This window comes from Capra hircus, chromosome 10, assembly GCF_001704415.2.
Source record: "Capra hircus breed San Clemente chromosome 10, ASM170441v1, whole genome shotgun sequence".
In the NCBI taxonomy this organism is placed as follows: domain Eukaryota; kingdom Metazoa; phylum Chordata; class Mammalia; order Artiodactyla; family Bovidae; genus Capra; species Capra hircus.
The window spans coordinates 58361101-58388245 of NC_030817.1; the positions used below are offsets into that span (position 1 = coordinate 58361101).

Below are 27145 nucleotides of genomic sequence, written 5' to 3' on the forward strand. Positions count from 1 at the left end.
AAAGTGTACAATTCAATGGCATTTAGTATATTTAAGAAGTTGCATATCCATCATCTCTATTTAGTTCCAAAACATTCCTATTACCCCCACAGAAACCCTGCATGCAGAGTAGTTTGGGTCATTTGGATCTCCTATTTACATTGACTCTGTAATTTCTCTTTGGAAAGGAATAAAAGAAGCTGAGTTTAATCAACAGCATAAGGATTTCATCTCCTTTCATTTCTTCTAGAGTCTGTTTGATTCACGAAACAACCCAGCTGAGATTCAAAACTGAAAAGAGGTTAGTCTTAAAAAAATGAAACCAAGATTGAGAGTCCTAGAAGGAAGGAACCCCAAAAAGGGATTCATAAGAATATCAGAGTTAACTCACAATCTATTCAAGACCTATTCTCATCAGAAACCCAGATCTTCTACAACAGACAGTGCTCAATCTTTTTTTTTGGAAGAAAAATAAAAATAAAGAAAGAATTCCTTGTACCTACCAGCTAGAACCATTTAGAAGATAGGAAACAAACACATTAAAAAAAAAAAAGATTACCAGCTCCTAAAAGTCAAATTCTATTCTGGGGAAGGTAACGAATTGCTCTTTTAAGTACACTTACAACCTCTTTGAACCAGCGGCTTAGAGAATAAAAATCTCCAAATAAATGTCAGAGAAATAAAATCAATGAGGCTTTAGGGTCTTTAGTATTCCTGATTTCTCAGTCTGACTTTGCTGTGGGTGAGGACAGAGCAGGGCATTATGGAGAAGGGAGGAAAGGCTGAATAAGAGTCTTTAACAAGATGCACCCAGTTACTTACACCATGGACATCATGCAGGGGTACACAGGTAACACTGGAAAAATCTAAGAGTGGGCTATGAAATCTAACACTTCATAAATGTTGGTTCTTCTAAGATGGCTTGGGGCAAACATATGTATGTGGATACAGATTTTTCAAGAGTTAGGGTTCACCCTTATGCTCAACCCAAACCCTGGAGGTTATTGTCATTATTTTGTTCAATCAAAATTTCTACCTTCACAATTCATCAGCATGACAATCACTTTCTACCAGAGCTATTTTTAAACATCTTTGGGCTCAACTGTCCCAGAACTCTAGTAGTTTTAGCACTAAAGATCCCAATTCCCCAGTAATCCCTCAGTCTTGGACAAAATCAGGATGGTTTGTTATTCTACAGCTAGCCCTATGTTTGACCTTCAGATCTGTATTGCTGACCTGTCTAGAAGTGGATAGAGAGGGGACTCATTACAAAATTAGCTACAACATTTGAAATCTCCATCAAAAATTTCTGGCTATATCCTACTGAAGAGATGGTTTTAAAAAATAACCCAGTGATCCATTTCATTCACTAGGCAAGCAATGGTTTTATGCTTTGTGGGGATGACCTACCTAATGTACGGAAATTAAACCACATTTAGAAATTAGCTAGAATAAATACCACTACAGTAAAGTTCTAGAGGAGAGTGAAAAAGTTGGCTTAAAGTTCAACATTCACGCCCGCCGCGCTCTCGGAGCCCAGGCCGCCGGCATGTCTTCCGGGGCCAGCGTGAGCGCCTTGCAGCGCCTGGTGGAGCAGCTCAAGCTGGAGGCCGGCGTGGAGAGGATCAAGGTCTCTCAGGCGGCTGCAGAGCTTCAACAATATTGCATGCAGAATGCCTGCAAGGATGCCCTGCTGGTGGGTGTTCCAGCTGGAAGCAATCCCTTTCAGGAGCCCAGATCCTGTGCTTTACTCTGAAGACTGTAGAGAAGAAGTTTGCTGAAGAATGCTTTCAAGCACAAACTGATGAATGACTGCCTCCAAATTTCAAGAAAACACTTCTCTAACCACAGGACTTCTAGATGTTTCACAGGACCTTTCCTGTGACCTGGTCCTTTAGCCAACATTCTGCAGAAACTGATGTTTCTACTCAAATAAGGAAACTGGGTGAAGGTGTAGATTTTAAATAATAATGGCCTGATTCTTTGCTGAAGTGCTTTATACTTAAACAAAAACCTTACCGCCAAATATACCAAGATACACTTCTTTCATTAAGTGAATTACTAGCGTTTCTATGCCTGGAATGTTATGTATGTTTTATTTACTAGATGTTTACATTTTGGGAAGGAAAACAGTATTCTTTGTTAAAAAATTGAATATTTGTTATTTGCTGTTCCCAACTAAGATCTTTATACCATAACAAAATTTGCTCTCTTCTCATGAATTTATAATTTCTAAATGAAGACAGGCAAGTATAAAATTGGGGGAAGAATGGGCTTTGTTAATCAAATGATGTCTTGATTTTTCTAAATGAGGAGATTGTTTCATTTTCAACACTAAGCATGGGATCTATTTCTTAGCAACCTTGTTTGCAAAGATGAATGTTGTTTTCTGTATGAGACTGCCCCATCCAGTATATGAAGCAGGTTTGATCTTCGTCTTAAGTTCCTCTACTTTATAGGGGTGGTTTTACTTAAAAAAATATACTAAATTATTTCATTTTTAAATGTGATCTACAGAGCATTGCAAATGATTTTTTTAAAGTAATGTGAAAATATGATAACCTAAATGAATTTTTAATGTCACAGCTGTATTATTTTGATGATGTGCCTTTGATTTAATTTGGGACACTTAAAGGAATACTTTATTTGTGTTTGTTTTAATCTTTGAAGAACTTGGAAATAAAATTTCTGCTTAATTTCTACTAAAAAAAATAAAATAAAAATAAAGTTCAACATTCAGAAAACTAAGATCATGGCACCTGGTCCCATCACTTCATGGGAAATAAATGGGGAAACAGTGGAAACAGTGTCAGACTTTATTTTGGGGGGCTCCAAAATCACTGCAGATGGTGATTGCAGCCATAAAATTAAAGGACACTTACTCCTTGGAAGAAAAGTTATGACCAACCTAGATAGCATATTAAAAAGCAGAGATGTTACTTTGCCAACAAAGGTCCGTCTAGTCAAGGGTATAGTTTTTCCAGTGGTCATGTATGGATGTGATAGTTGGACTGTGAAGAAAGCTGAGTGCCGAAGAATTGATGCTTTTGAAGTGTGGTGTTGGAGAAGACTCTTGAGAGTCCCTTGGGCTGCAAGGAGGTCCAACCAATCCATCCTAAAGGAGATCAATCCTGGGTGTTCTTTGAAGGACTGATGCTAAAGCTGAATCTCCAATACTTTGGCCACCTCATGCGAAGAGTTGACTCATTGGAAAAGACTCTGATAATGGGAGGGATTGGGGGCAGGAGGAGAAGGGGGCGACAGAGGATGAGATGGCTTGATGGCATCACCGACTCGATGGACATGAGTTTGAGTGAACTCCGGGAGTTAGTGATGGACAGGGAGGCCTGGCATGCTGCGATTCATGGGGTCGCAAGGAGTCAGACACGACTGAGTGACTGAACTGAACTGAACTGAAAGTTCTAGAATATTGTTATTTTTCTTCCAATTTCTACAGGTTAGAGCCTAATAAATATAGCATAATGTGACAGGCAGACATAACAGCATAAAATAAAAATCTCACATTTCTTTGGTGCTATTCAAAGACCTTGGAACTTGCACACTGCCAGCAAACTCTCCAGAGCTGGAGAAACGCCAAAAGCAGCACAGTCCTCAGAGGCCACACCCACAGCACCAGAAAGTCTGGCCAAGGGAGGAGCCACTGGACTTCAACCTGTCCACCTGATCCAACGCCAAATACTCCAAGAAAACTAAAAGCCTTTAGTGCCCGTATCCACAAAGCAGGATTTGCAGAGTCAAGACAAGAACTCACTTAATCAAGTTGGGAACCCTAAACCTTCTCAACCCTATACAATGAAATGTAAGATAATTCGATCTCTGTTACCTGAAGCATTTCTACCTTTCTTAACAGTTCATCCTCTGCAGTAGGCAGAATAATGGGCTTCCCCCAGTGGCTCAGCAGTAAAAAATCTGCCTGCAATGCAGGAGGACACAGGAGATGCGGGTTCAATCCCTGGATCAGGAAGATTCCCTGGAGGAAACCATGGCAACCTATTCCAGTATTCTTGCCTGGAGAATCCCATGAACAGAGGAGCTCGGTGGGCTCCAAGTAAGATAATATTTTTGTACTATTTTAACCCACAGTCCATGGGGTAACAAAGAGTCAGACACAACTGAGCATGCAGGCAGGCAGAATAATAGCCCTCAAATAGGTCCACGCCCTAATTCCTGGAACCTGTGAATATACAACCTTACATGGACAGAGGGACTTTGAAGATACGATTAAATTAAGGACCCTGGGATGGGGAGAGTATCTTGCATTACCTAGATATGCCAAATCTTATTACATGGACCCTTAAAGTCAAAGAACACTTCCTGGCTCAGTTCAGAGGAACGGCTATGGGTGAAAGACACGTGGAGATGCAACGCTGTTGGCTTTGAAAATGGAGGAAGGGGACTCTAGGATTCTCTCCAGAATTCTTTCTCTCCTTTCCGCCAGAAAGGAACACAGTTCTTTAGACCAGTGAGATCTCTACAGAACCTAACCTGCAGAACTGTAAGATAATATACTTGTACTATTTTAATCCACAAAGTTTGTGATAACTTGTTATAGCAGCAAACAAGAAATGAAGACATCGTCATCACTGCTGTTCAATTTGCATAACACTTTAGCAGTATTTTGTTTTTAAATCTCAATATTTGACCATTTCTTACCTACTGCTTCATTTGCATCTCTATACAGACACAAAAATTAGATTTGGTACTAGAACAAATATGCTCAAAATCCCTCCAACAGTGCAAAACAATATATTTTTTAAAATGTCTGTTTAGTTTCTTTCTTTAGTTTGTTAGCAGAGATCACTTATATAAGGAGTTTCTTTGCATAACTGAAACCAGTAATTATGTATGAAGCAAAAACGCTTGTACCGAAGAGTGAAAATGACAAATAACTTCTTTAAAGGTGTGTAAAGACACAGCAGTCCTCAATATATCCTTAGGGCACCAGATTGCTGGAAGATGCCACTGGCCTTTTGTGAGCCAAGGGCAGGATACCAAGGAATACAATGAAGAATTGCCCCATTCAACACACAGCAACTCCCACTGAGAAATCCGCTTAAATTAATTTGAAACATTTAAGTACATTTATTAGTATGAAAGAAATCAACACCAAATCAGATAAGAGAACATGAAGTACTTGTTTTAAAAGTCTTCATTATTAATAGTATTTGGTAGAAAGTAGGGATGGCTCAGCCCTCACCTGAAAGATATTAAATACTTCAAACAAAATCTCATTATGGGGTAACAAAAGCTATGCATGGTCTTAAAAGCACAAAACACACATATACCTTCCTTCTAATAATCTCTAGACCAGAAATTCTCAATCCTGACTATATATTATAATCACCCGGGAGCTCTTAAAAACTACAGATATTCAGATTCTGATTCAATTGGTCAGTACTTTCAAACACATCCCTGAAGATTTCGATGTGCACTTAGGACTGAGAACCACTGTTCTGTACCATCCATGAGCAGTCTACTGGACACACCCATCTGGATGCGGCCACTCCACAGATTTGAATCTGTTCTTCTTGTAGCCCAGTTATCACCACCACTGAATCTCCCAAAAGAGAAACTTGGCAGTTTTTCTAGATGTCCTCCATTCCTTCATCTCTATTCAGCAGTTCTTACATATCCAGCCCATCATTCCCAACCCAAGATATATACTGGTCTCCCTTGCATGAGGCTTCTTTCTACTTCTTCTCCTAAGAAGGTTCTGACAGTAGTAAATACTAAATATTGGCTGAATGAGTAAATGGATGAATGGCTACCTTCAGTAAACTGAGGGTAAAAGTAGGTTTTATTTTTTATTTGCATTTTGCTGTAGCCAGTAATTGTTATGTAAATAAACAATCAAAAATCCAACAGCCATATTTAAGCCATTGCCATATGATCCAATGGGGAAAGAAGAGAAGTAGGTAGGGGTACAAAGAAACAATACTGGTCACGAGTCAATAACTACGAAAACTGAGTGACAGGGATATAGAGGTTCATTATGCTATCCTCTCTATTTGGGTATACGCCTGAAATTTATCATAAGGAAGTTAAATTTTAAAATAGGGGGGAAAGTCCACATCAGGATGACGAAAGGCGTAACTATGTCTTGGTTGGAGGGGGTGAATACATTATCACCTGCCTCAGCAATATGGTGACCTTAGGGCTTCCCTTGTGGCTCAGCTGGTAAAGAATCTGCCTGCAAAGTGGGAGACTTGGGTTCAATCCCTGGGTTGGGAAGATCCCCTGGAGAAAGGAAAGGCTACCCACTCCAGTACTCTGGCCTCGAGAATTCCATGGATGTATCCATGGTGCTGCAAAGAGACAGACACAACTGAGTAACTTTCACTTTTTTCAAGTCTATAGCTAGATTCAAATGACTTTCATCAGTTTCAAAAGCCAAGTCAGTTTCTTCAAGAAGAAACCACACCAGTATTAAACAGACCTTTTATTGTTACTGTTGTTGCTGCTGGAAAAGCCCTTATAACATCAAAACCAGTTAAGAACAGGGTTTTCCCTACCCTTCTCCAGTCTAATTTACTCTGACATCTGTCTTTCATTATCCTCAATGGGTGCTACCAGTTAATCATGTTTGGTGCCATAGGGATACATTTCGTTAAGGCAGTCATCTCAAAGGGTCTCCAAATTCAGGTTTTTAGAAAAAAGTAGGGGGCAAAGTGGGGAGGAGGGCAGAGGGAGTTCTGATGAGAAATCTGATCTTTAACAATCATTAAGGAGAGTCTTTTCTTTCCCCTTTAAATCCCCTTCAGCAATCAACATTGCTAAAGACTATAAATGTTTCTTCTTGATCAACATTTCATGTTAAATGCTTTCACCTATAGGCTTACTGAAGATGTTTTTTTCATTTTAAAGTTCTGGTTAGATTTAAGATCCTAGAAGAAAGTATTTCAGAATTCTTACCTCTTCACTTCCCAAAGCCTGAGGCTCACTGGCTGTTGAGAAAACAGAGAGGAAAGTGTTTTATTAAAAAAAAGGAGAGACAACATGATACATAAAAGCTGAACAAGCAAATAAATGTTTCTGTAAATAGGGTTTGGTGGTGATGGCTAAATAGTTTGAAGGGCAGGGGGGTTCACAGGTTTACATTTCTGAGCCAAGAAACATTTGTTAACTCTTTTTCTTTGAAGAAACAGATTTGTGAAAATATGAGTTCCTTTCTTTGTGAACATCCCCAGCCTACAAGAAAACACAAAAGTCAGCCTGGGGAACCTAGGGCAAGCAGAGTTCTTGGTGAGAGGCTGTGTACAGGTGAGATGAAACAAACTTTCCTCCTAACTCGATTAGCTCCCAGCAGGACCAACGTGCAGATATGCTCTTTTGTCAGGTACTAGGGACAGAGGTGGGGCTCCATTTGTGTGCATCTATTGGAGAAGGAAATGGCAACCTGGCAACCCACTCCAATGTTCTTGCCTGGAGAATCCCAGGGACGGGGGAGCCTGGTGGGCTGCCGTCTATGGGGTCGCACAGAGTCAGACACGACTAAAGTGACTTAGCAGCAGCAGCAGCCCTTTAAGAGGGTAGACTGAATAAGTTTATGGTTAAAAACATCTTTAGCATCCAAAGCAAAAGGCTATTTAGAAGTAGAAACACGGACTTCCCTAGTGGTCCAGTGATTACGAATCTGCCTTCTAACACAGGGAACGCCGGTATGATCCCTGGTCCAGGAAGATCCCACATGCTGCATAGCAATTAAGCCTGTGAGCCACAACTATTGAGCCTGTGCTCTAAAGACCCGGAACCACACTACTGAGTCCACACACCTAGAGACTGTGCTCTAAAACAAGAGAAGCCACCGTGGTGAGAAGCCCACTCAGGGCAACTAGAGAAAGCCCATGCACAGCAATGAAGACCCAGCACAGCCAAAATAATAATAAATAAAGAGGTAGAAATGCCTATACCCCTAGCCACTAATGACCTTTGAAGATGTTCAGCAGAGCTGGCCTAATTTTGCCGAGTGCGAGTGTGATTCATATCAGAGAAAGTTCCTATGTAGAGGAGCTTCTTTACTGCTGAAAAGATATCGAGCAGTCAGCTCAAAGGGAACTACCTAAGCCTCAAGGAATGCTCTATCATTCCTAATTTGTTATGTCTCAGAATTAAGAGGTATTTGGCATCTAGAGTATTATGACTGAGGGTGGAAATCACTTTCACGTTGGGTCCTAAGACCAAATGAACATCAATGTCTCTAGAGACTGCCCACTGTTTGAGACTGACATGTGTGCTAAAATCTCAGCTCAAGTGCTCATATTCCCAGATGACTATAAGGGACCATATGTTTTTAAATGAGCCAAAGTTATTAGAAAACTATTATTTCATGATTAATGACAGCAAAGGAAACAAAAACAAGCCAAGGGCAAAAAACAACCTATTTTCAGAGAATAAACCCTAGGGACGACAATGATTAGTGGGACTTGCAAAATTAGCCTTGAAGGGAGCTCTTAGTGTAGCACCCTCATAAGCTATTGTAAAGTGAAAGTCACTCAGTCGTGTCCGACTCTTTGTGACCCCATGGACGATACAGTCCATGGAATTCTCTAGGCCAGAATACTGGAGTGGGTAGCCTTTCCCCCTCCAGGGGATCTTCCCGCATTGCAGGCAGATTCTTTACCAGCTGAGCTACAAGGGAAGCCCATTGTGCCAGATTCTTTACCAGCTGAGCCACAGGGAAGCCTACACACTATTGGGGGAGCATAAACTGGCACAATCTCTCTGGAAAGTAGTTGCGCACTATATTAAGATCTCAGATATGTTCTCAGCCATTGTCTTAGTGAGGTCACTCCTTAATGTGATCCCCCAAATCCTAAATATACACAAATAATTATTATCAAGGCATTAGAAATAGCTTAAATATTAATAATAAAAGCTATTAAGTAAAACAAAAAAACTACACACAGTGGAACTTGGAAAGGATAAATACAAAAGATTTAAATGCTGAGGAAAATACACATGAAATAAACTTATATGAAAAGAATACAAAATTATATATATAGTATAAACAGCTAATTTTCTAATATTTATATTATATATACATTTTCTAATATTTTCTTTAATATTTTTCATATTTAATATTCTCCTAGTATAACATATGTAATATTTCCTAGTAAATATTATACGTAACATCTTTCTGATACACATTTTTCTAGAAAAAGATTGGAAGGATCACATCAAAATGTTAACAGTGTATTGTCCTTTATGCCCAGAAAATGTAAGTACTAGAAATTGCTAGATATGACTCAATATCTCTTTCCTCCATTCTAAGCTAGACACATTTAAGTCAATAGTAAGTGCTTTTCCCACCTTCCCTTGTGGCTAGGTATGTGGTCATGTGACAAAGTTCAAGGGGAAGGCTGCAAAAGTGATCCATGCAACTTCTGGGTCATGCCCTCCCCTTTCCAACTTCCTTCCTTCCTACTGGTTACAGTGAGGTTTTTACGGCAAGAAGCCACTTTAGACCACAAAGCAAGGAAAACATGATAGGGATGATGTAACAGTATGACAGAGGAGCCTGGGTCCCTGGGAGATCTTGTCAAGGAGTTCCCTTACCAGCCCTGGACCACACACTTCTGGGCTGTTATGTGAAAGACAAATAACTTCTAACTTTTGTCAGTCACTGTGATCTGGTCTCTGTCACATGCAGTTCAACCAACAACTTGATTAATGGAAAGGGTCAGTCTTGGGTTATTTTTTACACTTTAAGTATTTTTGGAATTTTCATTGAATTCCTTTCATCATCCAAAAAAAAAGTTTAAGCATTGTTTACTAATCTTAAAAAAAATTAAGACAGCCTAGAATGAAGTTTGGATAACATGTGCCTTCTTCCTATATATGAAAAGAGAAATGAGTTTTGAGAAATAGTTATTACACCATATGCCAGGGCAAAATCATATACAAACTCCCTGCATTTGTATCACCCTTTAATCACACCCCATGGCACTTCATTCCAAGCTTTTTAAAAAACAGTTTTAATAAAGAAAAGTTCTAGAAATAAAGTCTGCATAAGGAATACTCTAAAAAACCTCTGTGCTGTGCTTAGTCGCTCAGTCGCGACTGACTCTGAGACCCCATGGACTGTAGCCCGCCAGGCTCCTCTGTCCAAGAGGATTCTCCAGGCAAGAATACTGGAGTGAGGTGCCATGCCCCTCCTCCAGGGGATCTTCACAACCCAGGGATTGAACCCAGGTTAAAAAAACCCAAATCTCTAGGTCAATGTATTATACTTTTCCATTTAAGAGGATGCTGAAGCTTCTTAAATTTTAAAATATTCTTGAAAACCAGTATTGTATGTGTACCAACTTATACCTTTAATTTACAGTGTTGCTTGTTCTCCATATAGAATCCTAATGAATCATTCCTCAGTAATCCCACTTTGTTGACTGTCCATCAAAAAAACAAAAAAACCAAGCATGCTGATTTTACTTTCCCCTGGAGGAATAACAGTTTTGGCAGAGTTCACATAACTTCCTTGGTCACCTTTGTGACCCAGAGGCCTGTATTATAAGATGATTGTACAAGACAAAGGAGTCATATTCCCTCCATAAAATAGAGAAAAGAGACCTGGTCTACTTGGGGACCGGATCTGAAACAATGGCCTAAAACCCATCTCTAACTGTATCAGAATAATGCACTAAGGATCCTTTAAATCTGTAATAATATTATGCCAGTGGCATTTGGTACCTTTTAGAGGCTCATTAAAGCCCTGAGCATCTGCACACCAGACACTTTCCTGGTAGACCTTAGAGACTTACATGTGATTATATAACAGATAAGGGACCTATTTCCCCCATCTTCCCAAGAGTATGCCAAATGGTCCTTTTCTCCCCTGTGAATCATAACACCTAACACTAGTATGATTAACTTATATTCAGTAACAAAGGGAGGATTCCAGAGTTTCTTCACTTCCCTCTCAGGATGACTGAGCCAGCATGTTCTTGAGAAACCCTTACACTTTCCCTCACAATAGTCAAATTGAAGCTGATAGTCAAAGCTCTGAATTCTCAGTTTCTCTCCCCCTCTTCCCTTTACAGGAACATAAGCAACCCAACTCCACAGGCCTGATAACCATGGTAACAACATGCTCTGTGATTATGAGTGTGTTTGTTTTTTAAAATGACTCACAGATTGTTCCCCTAGAAGCCCCAGACAAACAGGTTTCTGGCTGGTTTATAAAATCTATCCAAAGTTTCTTAAAAATTTCTTGCTCTTTGTAGCACAACTGGTGTGATGGAGAGAGAGTCATCAAATCAATATGTCCTTTCCTTTAAGGATAAAAAAAATCCCTCTTGATTCCTTAAACACTCCAAGATTAATCAATTTAAAATTCAGGTTAATAATGAAATTAATTTGAGTTTGTACACTGGAGATAATGAATCTGTTCCTAATTTAAATAATTAAGGTATTTCATAATGCAGTTTTAGAGATCCAAACGTAATAATCAGATGAAAAAATCAGTAGTAAAAAATATCAAATAAAATAGCTTACACCTGTGTGTACATGTAAAATGCTTTAAAAGAATAAATGTCTTTTTTTATTAAAATGAATTTTCTTTTCCTTAACACTGTCTAATCATAACAATGTAACTTGATTCTAGGGTAAATATAAGTCTTAGTACCGAGACGTTTTTAAACCAAGGTCTAAGATAAAGGATCATTTTTAAAAAGCGAATATGAGAGACGCCAACATTTGGAAGAACTGTAGACTACTTCCATCCATTTATCAATACAAGTTATTTAAGACCCTGTATGTACTTAGCACCATTGTTTATAACTGAACATTGCAATAGAGCTTAGGGAAGACCATTTTCCTACTGGAGACAAAGGCCACAGGCATGGTTTAGTCCCTTATCTTCTCTCAGAAGATCCTCTGTGTCACAAAGCACCATTCTGGATGAGCTTTAAGTCAGAGGAACCATGACCCAGTGATCACATCGGGTCTAGAATTCATAGTCCTGACTTGGGCATCACAGATGACTCTCTTCAAAGGAAAACAGATGTTGGTAATCTTGGTATACTGATTTTCCTCTGTTTGAAATGGAAATAAACCCTATTTTAAAAGAGATTTAAATAAATTTTATACATGTCTATTTAAATTAAAATGTGAAGTATCCTAAGGCTTACTTATGGTATAATTTATCACACACACACACATATAATAGTCATTAAAAATTAATTTCTCCAAAGTGCTACATATTTTATGTACTGTTACCAATAATATTTTTTTCTCTAGAGTTTGAAGGGATAACCAGACTATACTGGTTAGGATAGATTAGGTTATACTGTCATAATTAACAACCCTCAAACCCTTTAAGAAAGAAAAACTCATTTCTCCTCTCTCTACATGTTCACTGTAGGTCAGTGGAGAGACCATTTCTGTTGTCTTTATTCTAAGAACCAGGCTTAAGGGCTCAGCCACTGTTTTTGTGCTTCTACCACAGTCAATTGCCAAGGAATGTATTCACATCCTGGTTCTTTTAAGCTTTTTCCTAGAGGTGACAAACATCACTTCTGCTCACGTTTCACTGGCCAGTGCAAGACACATGGCTACATCGAACTAAAGTAGACAGAGATGTGTGTCTATCATAAGTAGGGGAGGAAAACTGGAAATATTTATGACTAAGCACATGCATTGGTGAACAAATAACGCAAGCTTGAGACCATCACTTAAAGTCAAAACACTAACATCTGATTATGTCAGGGAAGAAGGCCTCCTTGGGTGATTCTTTACTTTAAGTTCTGAGCACCTGTCGCTCTTACTGGATCATAATCGTTTCTGCTAAAACCTGCTAAGAACCCCAAAGCTAGAGTAAAAGATACTCGCCTCCATCTTTGTGGTAACAATAATAATAAAATAATAAATGTATTACTGTGGTAACAGAAATAAAAATAACAATAATAGCAGCTACAATTCTGAATAGTTAATTCCTATTTGTCAGGCACTATGCTGAAGCTGAAACTCCAGTACTTTGGCTACCTCATGCGAAGAGTTGACTCATCGGAAAAGACTCTGATACTGGGAGGGATTGGAGGCAGGAGGAGAAGGGGACGACAGAGGATGAGATGGCTGGATGGCATCACTGACTTGATGGACGTGAATCTGAGTGAACTCCAGGAGTTGGTGATGGACAGGGAGGCCTGGCGTGCTGCGATTCATGGGGTCGCAAAGAGTCGGACATGACTGAGCAACTGAACTGAACTGAACTGATGTTAAATAAACGTTTTACACACACTATATAATCTTCTCCTGACAATTTTGTAAAGTAGGTATTGTCATTATATCCTAGTTTATAGATAAGGAAACAGGCACAAATAGTATAAGGAACTTGTCCAAGATATTCTGATTCCAAACCAATATTCTTTAACTACTATGATCTCCTGTGAATTAAGCCTTAGAATATTATTTTCTACACTATAGTATTTTGGGATTATTTTAAAACATAATAAAAAATCTTTTTTCTTTTTTCTTTTTTTTTTTGCTTAGAAATTTTTACTTTTTTTTTTTTTTACTCAAATTTTTGTTAGCTTAATTAAAAGATAATCTTGGGACTGCTCAATAATCAAGTTTCTGTCCCCAAAGGAAAATATCATAATAAAACTATTAGTGAAATTAACGCTTATATACAGTAATGGTCTCTGAGTGAGTGAAGTCGCTCGGTCGTGTCCGACTCTTTGTGACCCCATGGACTGTAGCCTACCAGGCTTCTCCGTCCATGTGATTTTCCAGGCAATAGTACTGGAGTGGGTTGCCATTTTCTTCTCCAGGGGATCTTCCAGACCCAGGGATCGAACCCAGGTCTCCCACATTGTAGACAGACGCTTTACTGTCTGAGCCATCTAAACACAACCACAATTCATGAAGTTTAAAAAATCTCAAAGGATCAATTCAATTCTCCATCAAAGACTCTAAAATGAGAGTTAATTTATTTTCCATGTTTAAATTTTTTTCACAATTTTTCTCATATGGCTCTGGGCAGATCAGATAAATACCCTTCTTAAACACAGCTCTGTTGGAAAAGCCTAGAAATTAACATTTACTCTCCTGTTTAAAAATGCAAATAGAAGAGTAGGAAGCACTCAGTCATTTATTACAGAGAAGATACTCCCAGCATTAACACTAACCCATTACACAATGATAAGGCACCGGCGATGACAGCAGCTCCGCTGCAGTTTCTCTTTTCACTGCTGTCCTCTTACAAACCCAGCCTCTGCAATGGAGTCTCATATGGGAAGCGAAGAAACCACAAAGAAAAAGCAACACTGATCGAACTGCATGTTGGCCCTGGAGTTGCAAAGTGAAAACCCACTTTCAAAATAACTCATAATTAGAAATGTCAGAGATTATTCTTTCTTCCCTTACACACGCCATCATCAACAAAATGCATGGCTCTCCAGAGAAAACACAGTTTTCATTTAAGTCTGAGAGACAACGTGCACAGAACCCTTGGCCTCTCTTGGTCATTTCTTGGTCCAGGGTGGAGTTTTAGATCAAATTGATTATAATGACCAGTCAGCAGCACTCAATTTAATTATATATATATATACAATTACAAATGGTGCTGGAGAAGACTCTTGAGGGTCCCTTGGACTGCAAGGAGATCCAACCAGTCCATTCTGAAGGAGATCAGCCCTGGGATTTCTTTGGAAGGAATGATGCTAAAGCTGAAACTCCAGCACTTTGGCCACCTCATGCGAAGAACTGACTCATTGGAAAAGACTCTGATGCTGGGAGGGATTGGGGGCAGGAGGAGAAGGGGACGACAGAGGATGAGATGGCTGGATGGCATCACTGACTCGATGGACGTGAGTCTGAGTGAACTCCGGGAGATGGTGATGGGCAGGGAGGCCTGGCGTGCTGCGATTCATGGGGTCGCAAAGAGTCGGACACGACTGAGCGACTGAACTGAACTGAACTGAACTGATACAATTATAATGCAGAAATGCAGGACTGGTTGTCTAAACTAAACGCCATTCTTAATGCTCACCAGGACCTGTTGTAATCTCTTCTGGAATCATTTGTTGGAAGGTGATTTTTTTGCTTAGTCTCATGGCAGCCATTTTGTATTTTCTTCCAGGACTCTTTCTCTAATCTACCTAGATCATCACTATCAACAAAAACAAGCTTTTCATTTGTGTATATGTGTGTTTGTTTTTCTGAAAAGAGAATGCATGGAAACACTGTTCAACTCAAAGTTGTGTGATCTTGATAATTTTGACCTTTTTGAGCCTTGATATCTTCATGTACAGGATGGAAATAATATAGCGGCAGACTCTGCTGACTGCCCACTCGATAATCAGTCACCCTTCATCCTTGTTAACTGAGTCAGATCTTTTGTCTGGGGTCTGGTGACCATGCTCTTCAGAAGGGCAGGGTTGTGCCATGGCCTCACAAGAAAACAAATGAGCCAATTTCAGCAGTTCTGTTGGTCTTGCTACTAATAGGGAAGGCACGGCGAGTTGTGAAGGTGAATTCTGCTATGGGCAGCTTTTCTGTAACATTAAGAAGAGGTATATGGGCATTTCACTGTGCCTCCAGTGAAACTGAAATCAGCCTATAACTGAAATTGTAGTGAGAGCCATCTCAGCACAGTGAAGAGAGCTGGCCTCAGAAGACAAACCAACCTGCTCAGGATGTCAGAATAGGAGGAGAGAAAGATTTAAGGTTGCTAGGAACACTGTCCAGCTAGGAGGAGGTCCTCAATAAATGTCCTATTGTTTACACGGTTTCGGTAGGGTATTCTTTCACCAGCATCCAAAAGTATCCTGATTGAAAAATATTGTTCTCATCTCATAGAATTACTTTAAAAGCTAACGGAGACATAGAAAACAAATGTATGGTTACCAAAGGGGAAAGGAGGCGGGGGAGGGATAAATTAGGAGTTTGGGATTAACAGATCTATGCTACTGTATAAAAATAAACAAGGTCCTACTGTATAGCACAGGGAACTATAATATCTTATAATAAACCATAATGAAAAAGAATATGAAATATATATATGTATATCTTAATCACTTTGCTATACACCAGAAACTAACACAACATTGTAAATCAACTATACTTCATTTTAAAGAAAAAGCTAATGGAAAACAGTAACATATATAAAGTCTCCAGCACACAGAAGCTCAAACAGAATGCTCAACAAATGCTAGTTCTCAACTTGATTCTTGAAACACACTCATCCGGACATGAGTGAGTGCTTGGTGCTGTGTAGTTTGAATGACTCCCCTGTGAGGTTTTCCCTGGTTCCCCCAAGTAGAGTTAAGGGCAGAAGTCACTATTTTCTCTACTTTATTCATCTAAGAGATCATACCAAATACCTAAGGTGATTTTAAACAGTAAGATTGGTGTTTAATTCCGACAACAAGCCCTGTAGTGCTGGTGGCAATGTAAAAGAAGATTATTAAACGGAGTAGTCTTCCTGACTACTCTGACTACTAAATCACTTTGATCTAAATACAATCTCACCCACATATGCTCAACAGAGACGCCAAGTGTTCTGCATTTGTAGTCTACCTAGTTCAACTGGAAAGCTGCTTTCGGCAGAGGAAGGACATTCTATAGATTCTTGCACAGATGTGTGTGAAAAGGGTCACACTTCAGCTGGAAGTCCACCTCACCCTCATTTCAGAAAGATACCTGTACTTCCTGCTTGGGAACTCTCTCCCCAAAGCTGCTTACATGGCTTACTCCTCACCATAATACAGGTCTCATTCAAATGTCATCTCAGAGGGGCCTTCAGGGATTACCCAACAAAAGTAAAATCGCCATGACTACACCATCATATGCACAATCTCCATCATTTAGTCTATTTCTATTTTAATCCACCTCAGCACTTATCACTGCCTGGTATTTTCTTGTATAGTAATTTGTTTTTGTCAGTGGAGTCCAATCCTGGCTGATTCTGATTTAATTAGTCTGGGTTGAGGTTGGGCCACAGGTATTTTTTTCAAAGTACCTCTCAGTGATTTCTAATGTGCAGCCAGATCTGAAAACCGCTGATTTACATGTTTACTGGGTCTCTCCCAACACTACAATGTAAATTCCAAGAAAACAAAGAACTGGCCTGTTTTGTTCATCCAAGTATCCTAGGCCCTCAAAGGACACAAGGCACACTGCAAACATTCAGTTAAGACTTGCGGACAGACTGACTAACTATATTGTAATTTCATCAGTATTTGTCTGTTTCCCCAGTAGTTTATGAGCTCCTAGAATATCTAGCCCACTCTGCATCAAAAAGTAAATGACCCATGAAAGTCCATTAAACAAATGATAAACTGCATTTGTGAACCCAAAGGCTTTCACTAAAAAAAGAGGCAAAAACCTCACCAAACCCACAAATACATATGAGTTGATGAATGTGTTAATTAATTGGGAGGAATACTTTTACAGTATATATGTATATCCAATCACCATGATGAACACTTTAAATATCTTATAATTTTATTTGACAATTATACTTCATTAAAACTGAAATTAAAACCAAACAAAAACCCAAGCTGTTCTCACGTGCTATAAAGAAGACAAAGATGAAACTGGGTGTGGCTGCTATCTTCAAAGAGCTTGCAAAAAAAAAAAAGACTGCCATTGCCATTATATACGCTAGAATGCACTAACCGCTGAGAGAAAAGAACAAAAGACTTCAGGGGAAATAAAGGCTGTTTTTTATTGGGGAAGGAAGAAACCAAGGAAACTTCATGAAGAAGTAGCATTTGAACTGAGTCTTACAGGATGAAAGGACTTTGGTGAGGCAGAGAAGCCAAACTACAGAGAAGTGTAGAAGCAGCAGCAGGAGAGTTCTTCTAGGGAGGGGCAAGAAAACCACCAATCAGCCCATCTGGAGGTCAGGAGAACCAGACCTAAGACACCTACTATCAACGTGGGAAAGAGCAAAGAGTGTCAAGGTATGTTTCCAACGACAAGGCAAAGGTCTGAGTGACTGACTCCACCTTGACTGGTGAGGAAAATAATGGCATTGAGTTTTCCTAATTGAGGGACTCAGAGAATGGGGTGTCATTAATAGTCATGGAATCAGGTGAAGAACTGGTTGTGAGTGGGGAAAGGCAATGGCAAACACTGATTCTGGTCTCAGTTTCAGTGGGTTGCGTGTTCCGCCAAGTCCGTAAGGTGCTTGATGTGCAAATTTAGAGTAAGTCAGAGATGAAGATGCAGAATGAGATTTGGAGCTGCTCTCCACCCCTGTGACAATGACAGAAATCTTAGAAAAGGATTTGATAAAGGAAGAGGGAGAAATTAAGTGGCAGAAGAATCAAATCTTGAGAATACTCATATTTGAGGTGCAGAACCTGGAGTTAATGACAAAGTTGGGAACCTTCAGATAGGCATGAAGGGTGGTAGAATATACCACCCCCAAATATGTCTCTTTGGCATAAAAAATATTTTGAGCAGATTATTTTGGGAAATTGGACAAATTATGAAAACAGACTAGAAGTTACATTTTTGTAAGGGAAATTTACATTTATAAAGGAAATCTTCATTTGTAAGAATGCCTCCCTCTCTGGTCCTAGGAAAGAAGGATAATTAACTTGATAGAGCCTCTCTTCAAAGGACCGGCACCAACTTAAATATGCGTAAAAACTCTTAACTTTTATTTACCTCAATTTTCCTGGCCACCTCCCCATAACTGACCTCCTCCACTCCTCCCTCTCAATTTTGTCTTTAGCTCAAGGTGGTATTTAAGCCTGAGTTCTAAATCGCTTCTGAGAGCTACTCATTCTTCCTTGGTACCTCCCATGTATAGATGAGGTATTCAAGTTAATAAATGTCTGTTTGCTTTTCCCTTATCAACCTTTTGTTACAGCCTTCCTAGAATTGAGAAGGGCGAAGGGAAAACTATTTTTCTTCCCCTACAGGTAGGAAGAAAACAAAGTTAGCAAAGGTTACCAAAGTCAAAGGGAACCTTTGTTGGCAACAAGGTTTATTTAAAGTTTAGTTATAGTGTAAACTGACTTCCCTGGTGGCTCAGACCTTAAAGCGTCTGTCTACAATGAGGGAGACCTGGGTTCGATCCCTGGGTGGGGAAGATCTCCTGGAGAAGGAAATGGCAACCCACTCCAGCATTCTTGCCTGGAAAATCCCATGGACAGAGGAGCCTGGTAGGCTACAGTCCGTGGGGTCGCAAAGAGTCAGACAGGACTGGGCGACCTCACTTTCACCACACAGTTGCACTCACTTCACATGCTAGCAAAGTAATGCTCAAAATTCTCCAAGCCAGACTTCAACAGTATGTGAACCGTGAACTTCCAGATGTTCAAACTGGATTTAGAAAAGGCAGAGGAACCAGAGATCAAATTGCCAACATTTGCTGGATCATCAATAAAGCAAGAGAGTTCCAGAAAAACATCTATTTCTGCTTTATTGACTATGCCAAAGCCTTTGACTGTGTGGATCACAATAAACTGTGGAAAATTCTGAAAGAGATGGGAATACCAGACCACCTGACCTGCTTCTTGAGAAACCTATATGCAGGTCAGGAAGCAACAGTTAGAACTGGACATGGAACAGACTGGTTCCAAATAGGAAAAGGAGTACGTCAAGGCTGTATATTGTCACCCTGCTTAGTTAACTTATATGCAGAGTACATCATGAGAAACACTGGGCTGGAGGAAGCACAAGCTGGAATCAAGATTGCCGGGAGAAATATCAATAACCTCAGATATGCAGATGACACCACCCTTAAGGCAGAAAGTGAAGAACTAAAGAGCCTCTTGATGAAAGTGAAAGAGGAGCGTGAAAAAGTTGGCTTAAAGCTCAACATTAAGAAAACGAAGATCATGGCATCTGGTCCCATCACTTCATGGGAAATAGATGGGGAAACGGGAAGTAGTGTCAGACTTTATTTTGGGGGGCTCCAAAATCACTGCAGATGGTGACTGCAGCCTTGAATTAAAAGATGCTTGTTCCTTGGAAGAAAAGTTATGACCAACCTAGAGAGCGTATTAAAAGGCAGAGACATTACTTTGCCAACAAAGGTCCGTTTAGTCAAGGCTATGTTTTTTTCAGTAGTCATGTGTGGATGTGAGAGTTGGACTATAAAGAAAGCTTAGCACCAAAGAATTGATGCTTTTAAACTGTGGTGTTGGAGAAGATTCTTAAGAGTCCCTTGGACTGCAAGGAAACCCAACCAGTCCATCCTAAAGAGATCAATCCTGAGTATACATTGGAAGGACTGATGCTAAAGCTGAAACTCCAATACTCTGGCCACCTGATGCGAAGAACTGACTCACTAGAAAAGACCCTGATGCTGGGAAAGATTAAAGGCAGGAGGAGAAGGGAATGACAGAGGATGAGATGGTTGGATGGCATCACTGACTCAATGGACATGAGTTTGAGTAAACTCTGAGAGTTGGTGATGGACAGGGAAGCCTGATGTGCCAAGTCCATGGGGTCACAAACAGTTGGACATTACTGAGCGACTGAACTGAACTGAATTGAAACAAGTTTGCAGGCAGAGGAAAGGGTCAATAAAAGGAAGAAACCAAATATGTAGGAAGGAGACAGAATTATCATCAGAACATAGCCCCCTAGAAAGTAAAAAGAAATGAACTGACACGTTCCAAGGAAAGAGTTGACTTCTGGATTGAAAGAAAGGCTGTGCTAATACAAGCTAGGAAGGGAGGAGAAGAAAATGAAGGAAGACAGAAATTTTGAGGTGGTAAAGAATGAGGTTGAAGAATTCCATAATACATACATTCTCTGAAAAACAAAAAGTGACCTGCAATGAAAAAAGGAAATGGGGGGTTGGGTTTCATTGTTTTCATTGAAAATGCAGAGTGGAGTAAAAAAGTGAAATAAAAAGGAAAAGGATTTTCCAAAAACAGCAAAGTCCTTGCTGGTGTTGCAAGGACTCTGAAGTGAAGCCATCACCTCAGTTTCCAAACCCTCTCCTTCAGTTCTATTGCCAGGTGACTGGGACAGAGGATCATGGGAAAGCATGACCCTGACAACCAGGCTGACAAGGGGACAAATGGAAGGCCAAAGAAATGGGGAGGAAGGGTCAACCACCCAGTTTTTCTAAATCTTTCAAACATTAAGAGCTGACCATTTAAACATATTTGCCAAGAGATAAAAGGGCTGATTTTGTTTTCTATCTTCACTTCTAAGAAACATGTTACCACTAGAGTTTGAGAATTGAGCTCCCTCTTTTTTAAAGTTTAATGAAGTCCTCTGGAGATTCTGAACACTGTATGAACATCGACTCCCATTAGACATAACTCGTTTTCTTTAACATAAGAGTTTTAGGGAACCACATACATTTCTAATGCTCTTACTTGAAAATCTGAACCTCAGTTCCACAGTGACATCTTTACATGTGAACAAATTTGAACAGAGAAACATAGCATATAAAATGTAAACATTACCTTCTTTTTAAACAAAATAATATGGTCTTCCAAACAATTTTTAAAGTGACAAAGTAGAATGACTTTCTCTAAATCTTTTCTCTACAATGGAGGAAAGTAAAATGGAAACTGAATTGAGAAATGAGGTATTAATCAACTGTGCAGTTCTAGAAAGGTAAATTCTGGGTCTATTTTATAATCCATCACTGAGGGGGTGATATAGGATAGGTTTGTTCCCAGGTAGTTTTTAGCTCTACCATGCGTTCCGTGATGTCCTAGCCTTAACCCAGTGCTGTAATTCCCCTCTCCCATCTGGATCTAGTAAAGCCAGTCATAGGTCTTCCCAGTAACTGTAGAATCAACAGATTTGCAAATTTTAAAAAGTTGGGGGCCATTATCCAACCTCTTAGTACACACACAGAGTGTATTACAAAAAATTAACATACACATTAATATACAATCTTTTAGGAGCTCTTCAAACCATTCAAGGTCAACATCTTCAACCACGCCATCTTGGGTATCATTGCTGTTCATCAGAGTCCTCCCTAATCATTCCACTCAGATGTCCTCAGCCCCATCCATACCCTACCTCTCTGGTTTTGGAATAGAGAGTGAAATCTGTGGTGGAGAATGAAACACAGGGTTCTTTATTGTAAGATGTGAAATTTGGATTAGAATCACATTTTGTTAGTAGAAACTTCTCTCAGAATCTGTTGTTGTTTAACTACTATAGCCCCTTTCCAAGATTGATCCTCTCTATTAGAAAAAGTTCGAGAAAGACTTAGTACTGTAGTTGAACTTGCTACCTGTTGGGCATTTTTTTCTCCTGAAGCTAATGTGTAGAGACTATAAGGACACTGAAGTGACAGGTCCCTCCTGCCTCCTTTGTGGCAGCCTGGACAGCAGGATCACTGGTCTACAATAAGGGTTTGAATTTCACTATCCAGTTCTTAATGTTACCAGTTACCAGGATCTATGCAGATTTGCTTTCTCCTTTTCCGTTTAAAAGTTACTTTTGAGAGAAGTATTTCACTTGGGCAGGGGTAATATTGGTGCATGCAAGAGATTAAACACAAATATTATAGTCATGATCTTTCTGACACACTATGTTAAGAGAGGCCACCATTTAAATACATCTCCTTGAAAACAACCCAATTAAAAAAAATGGGTAAAGGACTTGAACAGACATTTCTCTAAAGAAGACAACAAATTGCCAATATACACATGAAAAGACATTCAACATCACTAAACCTCAGGGAAATGCAAATTGGGACCCTAGTGTGCTGTAATGGAAATATGTTGTGTCTGTTACATTGTGATGCCTGCTTAATCGTGTCGTCTCTTTGCGACCCCATGGACTGTAGCCTGCCAGGCTCCTCTGTCCATGGAATTCTCCAGGCAAGAATACTGGAGTGGGTTGCAATTTCCTCCTCCCGGGGATCTTCCTGCCCCAGGAATTGAACCCTCATCTCCTGTGTTTCCTGCATTGGCAGGCGATTTCTTTACCACTGGTGTCACCATAGTTGCTATGGAAAACAGTATAGTCATTCTTCAAAAATTAAACACAGTTACCATATAATATAGCATTTAATCCTTCTGGGTACCCAAAAAGAAGTGAAAGCAGGGACTCACACAGATGTTTGTACACCCATGATCATAGCAGGATTAGTCACAAAAGCAAAAACAAGGAAGTAACCACAATGTCCATCAGTAGATTAATGAATTAGAAAATATAATATATACATAAAATGGTATATTATTCAGTCTAAACAAGGCATAAAATTACAATTATATGTCACAATATGGACAAACCTTTAAGACATTTTGGTGAATGAATTAAGCCATCACAAAAGGACAAATACCACATGATTCCACTTATATGAGGTGCCTAGAGTAGTCAGATTCATGAACAGAAGGTAGAATAGTGGTTGCCAGGGGGAGGAGGGAATGGGAAATTACTGTTTAATGCAACAGATTTTCAGTTTGAGAAGATGAAAAAGCTCTGGAGATGAATAGTGGTGATGGTTACAACAATGTCAACATACTTAATGCCACAGAATGGCATACTTAAAAATGGTTAAAATGGGAAATTTTGTTTTATATATATATTTAACTGCAATTAAAAAAATGTCTCCTGGAATCTTTGAGATGGTGGCAAAGATTAAGAATAGACTAACTTTTCCTGATGCAGGAGAAAAAAGGACCTGGGTACCTACTATGTACCTGACAGGCACTCACAAATCATACACAAAAGCAAAAACCAAATAAAACCATAGCACGACAAACAACGATGAAAAAATACCTTGATTATTAACCCTTCTTTACAGTGAAGAAAGCAAGGTTCATAAATTAACGTACAAGGTCAAGGAGCAAGCACTAGTGGTAGTATTCAAAGGCAAATTTGCCTGCCTCTCGAAGCCTGTGTTCTTTTCACTCTACCATGCTGTTTTCTGCTCCCACAGTTGTCTTTGAAGAGGCTTTGTGCTTTGACTATAGAGCTTTTATACTTAAAAGTTGAGCCTGCCTTCTGAAGTACGCTAAAAAAGTCAGTCAACCAAACGCATTCACTAGGAGCCCACCATGAGGCCCAGGACTGGCCAGGAAATAATGGAGTCGTGTTTCCACTCTGCCATTAGCCATATGGCAGGGGAAAAAACACACACACACAATTAAAATTTCAGTGTCGGCTGACTCTAAACACTCTGGACAAAAGCAGTATGTCTTTTTATATTCTGTATGGCCAGAAGAAGTGGAAATGGTCCCATTTTACAGGCTAGGAGTTTCTTCACCTTTTTCCTAAACCTCCTACCATCATAGCTACTGATCTGCTGTTACTCATTCATGTTGCGCTTCAAGCTGGAATTTAACAATCAAGGAAATGCTTTGGGCTACGAAAAAATAGGCATCTCTTGTTCAACGTCTTTTTAAAAGAGAGCAGGGGGTTTCTGGACTCCCCTGTGTCTATGACCCAAGGTTTCATTTTCTTACTCTTTTATGAAACACAGAGAGAAGTAAGGCAGATTGTCTCCACATCCCCACACAAAGCAGGGTGTTGGCATTACCTAGTGAATCCAGACTATAGATGAGTAAGTACCAGAGGGTGAGTCCCATTTTCACTCATATAGCCCAGACTCCCAACTTTCCATTTCATGACAGGCAGCTCGAGCATATAGCTGCAGTTAGGGGCATTCTGGATCCAAGATCCACCCAAGATCTCTTCTTTGGGTAGATGATCTTTACATATTTTACTCCAGGAGACATACAGCAACCAGAGCCATGGAATACGTGGCATGCCTTGTTTTGCCCACAGGTTTGATTAAATTCAACAGATCTGTCAGGGGAGCGCCATGGTTTCAACACCAGTAATACTTTGCCTGTTAGTCATCATAAACAAGCTCGGAAAATTAGACATTTTATTCCTTAAGGACCCCAAAATTCTTATTTCTGAAATGTGCTGTTACCCCACATATTTTGAGAAGCCAAATCAATTTCATAAAGATGACATTAAAAGAAACTTCACAATTGAGAATAATGATAAAAAAAGGAAGCATATACACTCTCCATGGCATATTTAGTATTTAAAATCCACATTTTAAAAATTTATGAGTGTCTAAATAGGACCTTTTTATTATTTTTACTCCACTATAAGCAGTTCTTTCTTTCCTTTGAAAATGTATCTCCTTTCATTCTAAAAATGCAAGATAAAACGTTTTTACCAATGGTCATTTATTGCTTAACCACACTTCTTATTGGAGACAAAGGTTAATTTTTAAAATCAGGCTATGTTGGGATATTAAACTCTTTCTCCTACATACTCTGCGAAAAGAATCTCACAATTTCACTTCTAATCCGTTAGACCTATTTACTGCACTTGTATGTATCATTCACAAATATGAACAAGCCAGGGCCACAGACTCTCAATAAGATGACCCATTGCTCAAGAAAATCAAAGAATAAAAATCACGTTCTGATTTCACTATTTTGTCCATGCACAGCATATGCAGGGAAGGAAACAACTCCGGCAACACTTTAACATGTTGTCCCTCACCGAGGCTAATATGTACCTTGACCTAGAGCTGAATAAAATCTATATAAACATAAAATCCATATATATACTCCTATCTGATTCTAGATAAGTTAAACTCGCCCCACTCCTTTGAGAAAGGATGCAACTTTAGGATAAGACCCACTGGCAACTGATAGCTGTTTCTAAGGTTATCCTGAGAGCAGCTGCAGAGCGCAGAGGGAGGAAGACACCGTTTTTTAAATGGTAAATACTGTCCCTCACATACGCAATTCCAGCCTTTGTTGGTAAATTCTGAGTACAAAAGAATTTACTCTCCCAAAACAAACAAACAACATAAAAAGCCAAATCACAATCCTTATGCTGCAACAGACCACTCCAGTGCTCTGTGTAAGAGAGATAATGCAATTAACATTTTACACCACTTACACCCCTGAAACCGGACTGCGACGCTCAGATGGTCAGCCCACAGCTTCACAGCCCCCATTGATTTCGCCTGGGCTCTGCTTTTCTTACAAGAGAACTCTGCAAACAGCTTCTTAATATTTAGCATGTTTTCCTGATGAGTCACGGAAGCTAAGCACTAATGAGGATTATTTTCTCAAACCTAGGTGTCACAAATTTGGTCCTTCTCAAAAGTCCTCCTAACAGAATCCATCCTGATCATTTCCTCCCATCCCCGAACAATGTGCCTTTCTTCCCTTCGAAATCTGCCCTTAAAACCGCTGGCGGTGGTCATTTTCCCCACTTAACAAGGAGCAACACGAAAAGCATTTCCTTTACCTTGGCTCCCGAGGCTGGTCCGAGGAGAGTGGCTTTCCTCCGCCCTCCGCGCCGCTGAGTGCAGGCGAGCTCCGGCGCAGCCCGCCCAGCCCAGCCCCGCAGTAGTAGGAGCTGCCCACTGAGCGGCAGCCGTTGTGTGTATGTGTAGCAGCAGCGCCTGCAGCCCAGGGACTAGTCCCCACCCAGCTTTGTCTTCAATCATCGGTCTTTCTACAGGAAGCAGCGCATCTCCCACTTCCTCCTCTAGCTTACAGTTAGCTGCTTACTTCTTTCCCTCTCCTTCCATTTCAGGGCTCACTGGAACCCTTTGCCTGTAAATCCTCTTCCCCCTTTTGTTCCAGGTCCCTTTGGCCCTGTCTGCTCCTTCCTCCCCCTCATTCCCTTCTGCTTTCAGCCCCCTTCCACGCACACAGTCTGCTTTCTTAGCTTGAACTTGGTTTGTTGCTGCTGCTGCTGCTGTTGTTTTGAGGGGTCTGCAGCCCCTGACCACATTCTACCCCTGAGATCCAGTGCCAGCCTCCATGGCTTATCCTGATTTACTGGGGTCCCTACCAAGCTAGCGAGCTGGGAGCTTGCAGCTTCTTGCTGAAACACTTCTCTCTGTGGCCAACATTCTCGATGCTTCATTTCTCCAAGGCCCTACTACATTGAGCTTTGGCTTAACCCACGCGCTCAGAAAAGAATGGCCCTAATATATATTTTTGTGGGGCATAGGAGATAAGAAATGCTACCTGTGACCTAGTAGTGAAGACGTATTCCCCGAGAGATTCTCAGTAGTGGGAAGGAACGAGGTGGGGCTGAATGCTGGATCTTCTCCCCCCAGAAACAGAGCCAGAGCCCTCTGACCTACACTAGCAGGACTAAAAGGACCCTCGCCATTCTCTCGGCCTTTCCCTTCACTTTAGGAGGTGGTGGAGTGTTAGCAATAAGGGGAGAGACTGCAGGCAGTCTGCCCACCAGTATCTGAGTCCACACTGTC

General features: G+C 40.1%; 2 protein-coding genes across 5 annotated transcripts in view; one reads left to right on the forward strand and one right to left on the reverse strand.

Annotated features, from left to right (window-relative positions):
- Nucleotides 1-26468, reverse strand: part of GNG2 (G protein subunit gamma 2) — a 131928-nt gene extending 105460 nt beyond the window's left edge. Inside the window, exons 1-2 of one of the 4 annotated variants that reach the window (XM_005685652.3) lie at nt 26167-26380; nt 6913-6944 (exon numbers count right to left, since the gene is read on the reverse strand). Coding sequence is in view for 1 of the 4 variants with exons in the window: in XM_013967073.2 (XP_013822527.1) it covers nt 6913-6944; nt 26167-26368 (234 nt within the window). In the remaining 3 variants the exon portion in view is untranslated. Of the gene's footprint in view, nt 1-6912; nt 6945-25812; nt 25916-26166 lie in introns of those variants that run through there. The other 3 variants (XM_005685653.3, XM_013967073.2, XM_005685654.3) reach the window with 3 other exon arrangements.
- On the forward strand, nt 1359-2686 carry LOC102189040 (guanine nucleotide-binding protein G(I)/G(S)/G(O) subunit gamma-10). Its single transcript, XM_005685651.3, has one exon. The coding sequence runs from the start codon at nt 1529-1531 to the stop codon at nt 1733-1735; it is 207 nt and encodes a 68-aa protein (XP_005685708.2). The 5' UTR covers nt 1359-1528; the 3' UTR covers nt 1736-2686.